Genomic DNA, 10000 nt, shown 5'->3' with positions numbered 1-10000 from the left:
ATCCTGGCAATTTTTCACATTTGATAATTGCCAAATACAGCCAGATATGTAAAAGGTTAGAAGCTGTTTTTAGAATACTATACTATAAAACTATTGAATAAATAATGAATAAAAGTGACTTTCACCCACAAACTAAAGCCAATGCTTATGTAAATGGCTATTGAATTTCTTTCTGTGTTGAGACTTTACCATCATCATTGCTAATAATATTAATATTCATATTGAAGAATCATCATATCACACTGATTAAAATCATTTATCAGTAATATCCACTACTGCTATGCCTTGCTCTTACACTTGCCACAGTGAGTTTCCCAAAATTGGTACCAAAAAGTATTCCTGGGTTTAGCATCACCATATTGCTCTGAGACTTTCTTTCAACCAAGGAAACATTTCCACAAATAAACAGAAATGCACTGATTGTTATTCATCTTGGCCGCTTGGGATTTCCTTACTGCCCTTGGATCACATCGTTAACTCTCATAACTATTTTTTTTATCTGCTAAGGGAAGGTCTAGGACAAAAGGAGTATTTTTTTTTAAATCCTTTAAAATGGGTATTGGAATACCCTATGGTTAGAATTTCCTAAGGACTGAGAATTTTTATAAATACCAGCTCTGGTATTTACCAACAAAGTAATCAGTAAAATCAATATCAATATCAACAAAATCTTTAATAAAGAAAATTAAATAATCAATTCCAACTATAAAACCTAAAAAAAATAAAGACATCAACCACTTACTCCTCCTCTTGATAGTGTTTTGCATCCTCTGCAACAACCCTTTCAAACACCACACTCACAAGCTGGCGCACCGTGGCACTGGCAGTATTTACAACAGTAGCATCCTTAGTGAAGTGTAGCCGAAAACATAAAACTAGTGCCTGAAATGTGAAAAAAAAAAAGTTGCATATGCTTAAGAAGAAAAATTTATACACAAAAATGTAAAGGTTTACATGTTCTCCAGGCATTACAATGTTGATTTCATGGAATGTCAAAGGAATATCAAAACATTCAACTTTTTACTAAATCAAATAATTTTAACCCCTTGATGCTAGGAACATGCACTGTCTATCATGCTTTTGTTTTATGTATCTTATTTATTTACAGATGGCTTTGTCAACAAATAGTCAATTTCTAGACCTAGTCAATTTCATCATCATCATCACTATTATCATTATTGCCATTATCATTACTGACACTATTATTATTGACATTATTATTATTACAATTACTGACATTATCACTACTAATTTCTCTATTATTATCACCATTATTACCATCATCATTATAAAGTTATGGATAAAAACAACAAAACCTCTTTTTTCTGAAAATTCAAGGAATGGGTGTTAACAGATAAAGTCAGGTTAAGTCTCTCCTTGGTGACTAAATACTTTTAGATACAGTACATGTGTACATGCATTGCCTGTGTTATAAGTAAAATCAAAACAACATTTACAGAAGGACTTTGTGTAACATGTGTAATATATCCTTCTTATAGAGTTTTGGATTTTTTCTTTGGGTCATATATTCATTGCAGACAAATACAAGAATATCCAAAAATTTAACTGAAAAGTGTGTACACACTTAAAGATTTGGACACAAACAACCCATTCAAAACTACCATTTCCACTAGTCCCTATTCTTGGGATTAGATATTATCTCTGTGCATCTAACCCTAAAAAAGCACACAAACACAGATGTCGTCATCTCACCTTTGCAAGGTTTGGTCCCTGGATCACAGTGCTTGTAGTAAGTAATAACGTCACCGTCTGGAGAACCTTCAGCTCCTCCACACCTGTTTCCATCAGCATCCACAAAGTCTCCACAACATGCTCTCCACTACTTTCATCAACAACGTCAGCCACTATGAGGCGCTGCATTATTGCTAAAGCTAGCTGTAGTGATAAGAGAATATAATGTTGATCTTTATATTATCCTAAGGAAGGTCATCCTTGTGGTTATAAATGAATACATATTTTGCATTAATATGCAAGAAATAATGATATAATATCAACTATCAATTACCTAACCTAGAAAAAAATGATAAGCCAAAAAATCACCTATGAAATGAGAGACATTATGAACAATTTCCTTCGCACATTCTTACTTTCCATCTACTACAAAGAATATGTCACATTGCAGCTAAGTTTTACCTTAACAATTTTGGGGTCCTTTGTTTCTGCAGCCTGCACTAGTGGGTACAGTATCTGAGAGGTTATTTGAGCCAGCGAAGACTGGGGGTTCATTGCTGCCCCACGAACTTTGATGATGGCCTCCTCACAGGACTAAAATGAAGGGTAAATAACATGAACACGTGATATACTGATGAAAAAATAAAATAAATACATAGACTATTTGAGATGGATTTTTCTTTTGCTGAATACAACAAAATGTTCCTAAGCTCATTATCTCAATGTTTCATGATTCTCTAACAAAAGTGAGATACTAATATTCTCTCCTAACCTCCTATTACACACAAAAAAAAATCTTCCACTTACATCTTTAATGTGAGGATATCTTTTTTTCGTCTCCATGCAGAGGGACTTGAGGTCATTCTGCAAGGCATCGAGGATCTTGGCTGCTCTCCCTTCATTAGACATGGCTACAGAATTCATGTATTATTTTCAAAATTTCCGGTTCTCTCCAGACCTTGTATTTTCTTCCCCCCTTTGTTGCTTGATGTTCTTTTTCTTTTCTATCTTTATATCTTTTCTCTTCTTTTTGCCACACCTGCCAAGAGTTCAATGTTTAGTATGTGAGAAGGTGGAAGGTAGAGAGAAACAGTTCTTGTCATGATGTGCAAAGCAAAGAGCTTTATTCAATCTTTTCAACTCTCCCTCAATGATAATGTCTTCAGTCTATCCTCTTTTAACACTAGGCAAAGTTTTATGTCTTTCATCCTTATGGAAACATTTTCTACATAACAGGAAAAATATCAGACAGTCTATTCAAATCATATATATATAAAATGCTTGAGTTTATCATATGACTAGAACTTTTTAAAAAATCATAACAATAAGAAAATCCAACATAAAAATTGCAGAACAGTTCAGAAGAAAGAGAAAGGATTCATAACATCATGAAAAGCAAGGTAGCAAAAGATTTGAGTACAGCAACATTAACCAAGGAAAATATTCAGTTAGAAACAACTGAGAGTGAAAGATGAGGGTGAGCTTCATGGATTAAATGTCATGCTGATGTCATGATGATTAGCACAGTCAGGGAGCCAAGGCCCATCTTGTTTTTGCTTACATATGACAAAACAATTTTTATCAAGGTTAATATTTTGTGATAGTAATACACGGATGACATGACATAATGAAATGCCTATGAATAAATAATGCAATATATTCTTTAAAAAACAAGACATATCACTAGGGAGTGATAATATTATCAAATACTAAATTAACAAGATAGAATATACCTAAAATGTTACATGTTTTTCATATAATTCTCATGAACTTCAAAGCTTGTGCCATACTGAATGATTTTGAAATTTGTATCAATAAAGGTTGAAAATATTATACATATTGTATGAATAGATAAGAACAAATAAGAAAGAAGCACTTAAAATAACTGGGGCCATAGAGCATTAAAGTAAATTACTCCTTAAACAAAAGATAATGAAAATTTCATGAAAACCCTTGAGTACTACTCTTCTTAAATTAATTTAAGAAATGCTGTTAAATATGAAGCAATAATATAAAAAAATATATAGGCTCTTAGTTTTTATCCATTATATATCTTTTACATGAATTTCATACCATGAAAACAAAGTTAATGATGGAAATAAATCTGCACTAAAAGATTCTTCAAAATCATACTACACTCAAAAGTGGAAAAGGGCACTGGACTAATCAAAGCTGAAGTAATTCTCAGTGCCTTCTGACACACATACTCACTCAGTCACTCATCCATCCACTCACTCACTCACTCACTCACTCACTCACTCACTCACTCACTCACTCACTCACTCACTCACTCACTCACTCACTCACTCACTCACTCACTCACTCACTCACTCACTCACTCTCATGGTTCTTTATCTCTAGACATCAGAATAAAAAAATACAAGGTATATGATATCACACTTGTAAATGAAATCTTAAATACAATTTTTGTCTTCCAACCATGTGAACTCAGAACTTTTTTTACTCAGATTATGAGGTAGTAATGTTATTACCTCTACCACATGTGCATGTGGCACTTAAAAAATAGAAATGCTATCAAAAGAAATGAGAAGGGGACTCCTTTAACCCTTTGAACTGCTACTTGCTAGTGCAGTTAATTAGCTGCTCGAATAGAGGGGAAAAGGGATTAATCGATGCAATGCTTATTTTTTAAATCTTTGGCTTAATGGCCTCCTCAATGGACAGAGTGGAAATAAGGAGAGTGAAGGACTGAAGGAAGGTTGGAAGAAGAAAGGATAGAAGGAGGAGGGAAAGAAGGTAGGTGTGGACAAACAATGGTAAACAGAGAGGGTCAAAAGAGAGAGAAAAATATAATAAAAAGAGAAAAATAAAGAGAATGACAGTCTGATAAACCTACGCATCAACGCAACCAGAAAGCAAATAAGGTATATAAAGCAAAAAAAACATATTTCTTCCATTAAACAAAAATACACACATCTGTACGAAATTACATCTATCAAAAGAGTAAAAAGACTTATTAGGTGATTGTATGAGATTATTATTACATATTGCACAGGAAGAATAGGAGAAGGAAAAGGATGAAGAATTTGGCTGGATGAAATATACATGCTGTATAGCACCAGAATCCTTACTTTACACTTATTATGTTCTGTTGAAAATCAAACAAGGGTGAGAAGTATGACTGTACTACTGGCTCAGAGAAGAGAGGAGCCATTTACACTATTTACACCTTAGGCACAGCAACAGAGAAGCAGGAAAACAACCTACCAGTTTCTGATAGCTCATGCAAGATAATACCACACTTGTAGTAAATAGTACTCTAAATAAAAAATGCAGCAGGCCATGGCTATGGAAAATAGCACCATTGCAAGTAAACTGACTATCTGAAAGCCTCAGTACATCAGCTTTGCAGAATGCTTTATATATATATATAATATATAAATATAATATATATATATATATATATATATATATATATATATATATATATAATATATATATATATAATATTTATATATAATATATATATATATATAATATATATATATTTATATATATATATATATAATTAATATATACAATATATATATATATATACACAATACATATATATATATACACAATACATATATATACACAATATATATATATATACAAATTATATATATATATATATATATATATAATAATATATATATAATATATCAATATATATATAATATAACAATTTATATTTCTTTAGAAATATATATCTGATCCTCGTAGTAATGAGACTGATGCAATTTTATTTTTTACTTACACATGTTTATCTCCTAACAGAGCTACCAATTGGCAAATAGGGTAGGGAGTACTAACACAGAAATAAGTTAATGATTTCATTGAACAAAACATCAGAATTAATTCTAATTACATCACATGACTGCCATGTACTAAAAAAAATACTGTAATACCCTGGATGTCCTTCTAAGGTGCATTGAGTCTGTGGATAATCATTATAGATTGAATCACTGTATATCTGAAACATCACAGTATGTTTGAAACTAATGGCTAAACTTCTGTTGCAAATAACATACTCGAAACATAATTTTGGTGACACTGCTCTTGATGCCTCATTACAGATAAGTGCTGAATAATGTTGTGTTATTGCAAAGAGGAAGTCTATCTCAAACAAATGGCTAAATTCCATATCACCTTATTTTAGTTACACTCCAACAAGGCAAACAAACCTTTAGCATGTAAATTCTGGCAAGACCAGACTTGAGAATACAGCACTTTTTTCTGAGACTTTGGGTGCAAAATAATTTGCTACATAATTTTCAAGAGAATTTCCCAATGTACATCAACCATACTGGATGCAGAACTAGTATATTTTCCAAATCGGTGGCAAGATACACCTTGTAGACTTCATAGATTTCATTGCTTTGAATGATAAGTACAGGCTATATTATCTTACATATGTTTTATTTACTTTAACTATATTTTCACACTCTCTAGTAGTAATTTAGTTAATTGTTTCTAAAAGGACCACTTAACCCAACTATTCCAGCTAACAACCTTGGATGTATTCCTGGAACCAGGGTTTCTCAGGGAGTTATGAGTGAAATCACTCATACCAGGTAATCTAAAAGTGAACAAGTTTAAAAATTAAAGTCAAAGTAAGGATTATATATTAATATCTTTAGAAAATAGGTTCAGTCCCCAGATACCCTCTCAATCACTGCATTTCCATGAGTTTATCTTACCACAGAGGGTAAAGGTATGTCACAGTTGGAAAGAACCAAAAACTTTGATTACTGCTTTTTACAGAATTTAGCATGATTCGTAACATCATAATTTCATTACCTAAACAACAGGCTTGCTACAAATGACCAGCCACTACCAGTTTAGTGACTTCTGTTACTGCTTGACATCCATCTGTGTTCCTGCAGCCATCATTCACAAAAATGTTTTCGGCCAAACTGGAATACTTTGACTCGATATGTAAATACAGTCAGCGCCATCAGAATTGGCACTGCCTCACAATGCGCATTCATGCAACATAAAAAGTAATATGGAGGAGTACCCACTGGTCTTAGTACAAAGTGGCAAGTCCTTTATGCTTCACACAACTTGTTATGTGTTTTGGGACAGATTCTGCCAGTTGCTGAAGGAGACTGTGCTCAAGGTTGCCCCATATGTCATGGAGGTGCTTAGGCACAGTCGAGATGTCCCTCCTCCTGAAGAGCCTTTTCATGAGCCCCCAGATGTTCTCGATGGGGTTAAGACATGGAGAATTCCTCGGCCAGTCTTTGATATAGTCCACACCAACTCACTTAAGCCAGTCCTTTATCAATTTTGATGTGTGAGCCTTTGCACCATCCTGTTGGAAGAAGTTGGACTGGCAGTGACCAAAGCAGTCCTCAAAGTGTTCAGCAAGGAGCTCCAACTAGAGGTCCTCGTTCAAAGTCATGTTCCTCAGCAGGACAATAAGCTTCCCTGTCCCATGGTACCTGAAGGACCCCATACCGTCTCTGAATCAGGGTTTTTTGACCCCGACTTGCACCTCCCTAACAGCAGTGGAATCTTTTTTTTTTTTCTTTCTTTCTTAGCCACATAGTGCTCAGCCTCCACTTGACATGAGGAGATGAGTTTGAGTCCTGTAAATTGTTTTATAAGGTTTCCCAGAGTGAGCTTTGTTATAGGGTTGATTCTCACCTCCAGAATCTGTGATTTTCCTAGTCCAAAAAAGGAAGGCGGATCACATAGAAAAAAACACAGAGAGTGTAATCATAAATCTTATTATCTATCCGATAGCTTTAGCATCAACCAAAACAGTCATGGCTGACATCACTTCAACACATCAACTGAAAAGCGGGGACGATACTAGCATATTGGCTTTGGGGTCAATGTCCTCTTATTACTCGTGCCTCAGACACATTGGTGAGAGATAATTATGCATGGACAACAAAGCTCCGCCTCCTTAGCCAACATCATTTGCCACAGTACAACTGAAGTTTCCTGTGGGTATACAGGAGTACCTGCTAATTCATCAAAAGTAATGGGGTTTTCATGCCAATTGTGATGGAGTTGACTGTACATGGTGTATACCTTACCCCATACTGTCTAAATCATAACTATCAACTCCCATTGACATTCATTGCCAGGCTAGAGGTTCACTCACATTAAGGCAGTTTTGATACATATCCACAATGAGTTTATTTTTACCATATCCTGGACACTCTCACTGGAGGGATAAGGGTGCTTAGCTGCAGAGCCTGCCTGTTGACATTGCTTTTCTTCTTGTGGCCTTAGCACTGCTGTCTGGCATATATATATATATATATATATATATATATATATATATATATATATATAAAATATATATATATATAATATAAATATAAAAATATATATATATATACAATATATCAATATATACAATATATACAATATATACAATATATCAATATATACAATATATACATATATATACTATATATTACTATATATTATATTTTCCTTATTTCTCTCTTTCTTTTCTATGCTTTGCTACTAATATAATAACATAAAAATCTATAACTTAATACTTGCTGTTAAACCATTATGTCCCTCTTATTTTTTTGTTTTTTCTGACCTTGTCCTTGCAACTGTGCATTGAATACCAAATTATAAAACACACTTCATATTACAACATTCATAGCTTTTATGAGTAGGTATTTAACTATTTGTTTAGGTACAGTAACCTGTGTCACTGTGCAACTTGTGCATTCTGAACTAAGATTTTCAAAAACACATTCTTAGATTATTTAAGATGTTTTATTTAGTAAGGCTACTTTTAAACTAATTTTTCCTCAGGATACAGAACATGTTTTTCCAAGTGTTTCTGATGCAACTCAAATGATTCTGATATGGAAGGATAGTCAGAAGAATCTAAGAGTGCTAGTTCACATTCTTCATGGGACATCTACAGAATTTTGGGTGTGGCTCCCGAACCCTCCCTAGATGAAAACTCAAGTGGCAAATATTATCAGAGAGTACACTAGGGTCTGACTGACTAAACCTTCTGTGGACATAGGGGAGCTCACAAGGACATCTCTCCACTTATTGACCAGATGCAAAAGGGGATTTCAGCATGCACTGATCAACTTGCTGCATACCTGCTGCGGTACATTGGCCATCATAACAATCGCTACTGGGGTAGGTTGCTAACCCATCCGGGGGTTTGTACATTGCCAGAAATCACCAGAGTCTACATAGCCTACATGCAGCAGACTCCCATACCAGCAGCTGGACATTGCCAGAAATCACCAGAGTCTACATAGCCGAGAGATTTCTAATACCCATCTCTGAGGGGTTGATATTATATTTCATTAGCAGACATCAATTAGGGTTCACTATTTACAATGTAGACTGAAGTTTGGACATTTATTGTATTAACAATACAACTAAACTAACCAACCTGACCTTCCTAGCAAGGGAAGATTTAGTAATTCTAGCTAATTTCAGCATCTCGTATATTATCATTCTACAAGCATTTATCTAATGGTTCTAAGGAATGGCTGTGAGGAGTCATTCATTAATGGAGTTAGAATTGTTCTATATATATTATATATTTGTTGAAAATGCAACAAAATTGACGATTTACATTTTGCAGATAGCAAGTGCATACTATATAATTTATCTCTCCTCCACACTCAATTCTTCTTATTAATACACTGATTTTTCAAGCCTACTGCATGGAGAATGAAATGCTAGCACAGAAACTGATGGTTTACAATAGTAAAGAAAATTGCACATTCAAATATCAATATAAACAAGAGAACAAATTGTTTACCTTCAATATAAAAGCAATGATCATTTTATACTAAAAACTTAGCCCAAAATAATCCGATACACCATTTACATGTATTCAATAATTTTGCTTAGGTTGATAGTTATCATACTTTTGAAATTTGATAAATTTATCATCAAACGGTCTGCTCTATCCTTCACCTACATATTTTCATTTCATTTCATTTACATTCTTCTCTGCACAGCACTAGCTGTCATACTCAAAACTGAAACCGCAAAAAACGCACCGCATCTATATATAAGAAATAAAATATCTACAGACACAAACATCTTTATTAACTTGCAAAAAGATAACAACCGCACATAAAAAACGTAACAATGGATAAAACAACAATGAGCAAGTGCAAAAAAATCAACGGTGAACCTGTTCCATCGGTGTCTGAGCTGTCACTACAGGTTACTACGGTAAACATCTAACATTTACGTATCACACCTTAGCCAGGCCTCACTTGCCTCTTATTTGGCACGGGAACGTCACTCTTGATCACTGCAGCGCCACTCCTCCGCCGTCCATGGC

The 10000-nt window shown here is 34.0% G+C and overlaps 1 protein-coding gene across 5 annotated transcripts in view; it reads right to left on the bottom strand.

Moving 5' to 3' along the window:
• The window catches only part of LOC119575103 (protein MON2 homolog), a 40689-nt gene that overhangs the window by 30609 nt on the left and 80 nt on the right, over positions 1–10000 (bottom strand). For all 5 annotated transcript variants that reach the window (XM_037922512.1, XM_037922514.1, XM_037922515.1 and 2 more), the window contains exons 1-5: positions 9937–10000; positions 2500–2731; positions 2155–2286; positions 1714–1896; positions 743–882 (exon numbers count right to left, since the gene is read on the bottom strand). The exon at positions 9937–10000 is cut by the window's right edge and continues 80 nt beyond it. In XM_037922512.1, the coding sequence (XP_037778440.1) occupies positions 743–882; positions 1714–1896; positions 2155–2286; positions 2500–2616 (572 nt within the window). In that variant the 5' untranslated portion in view covers positions 2617–2731; positions 9937–10000. The remainder of the gene's footprint in view (positions 1–742; positions 883–1713; positions 1897–2154; positions 2287–2499; positions 2732–9936) is intronic.

Source organism: Penaeus monodon, chromosome 7, assembly GCF_015228065.2.
Source record: "Penaeus monodon isolate SGIC_2016 chromosome 7, NSTDA_Pmon_1, whole genome shotgun sequence".
Lineage (NCBI taxonomy): Eukaryota > Metazoa > Arthropoda > Malacostraca > Decapoda > Penaeidae > Penaeus > Penaeus monodon.
This window is presented reverse-complemented; position numbering and strand designations above follow the sequence as displayed.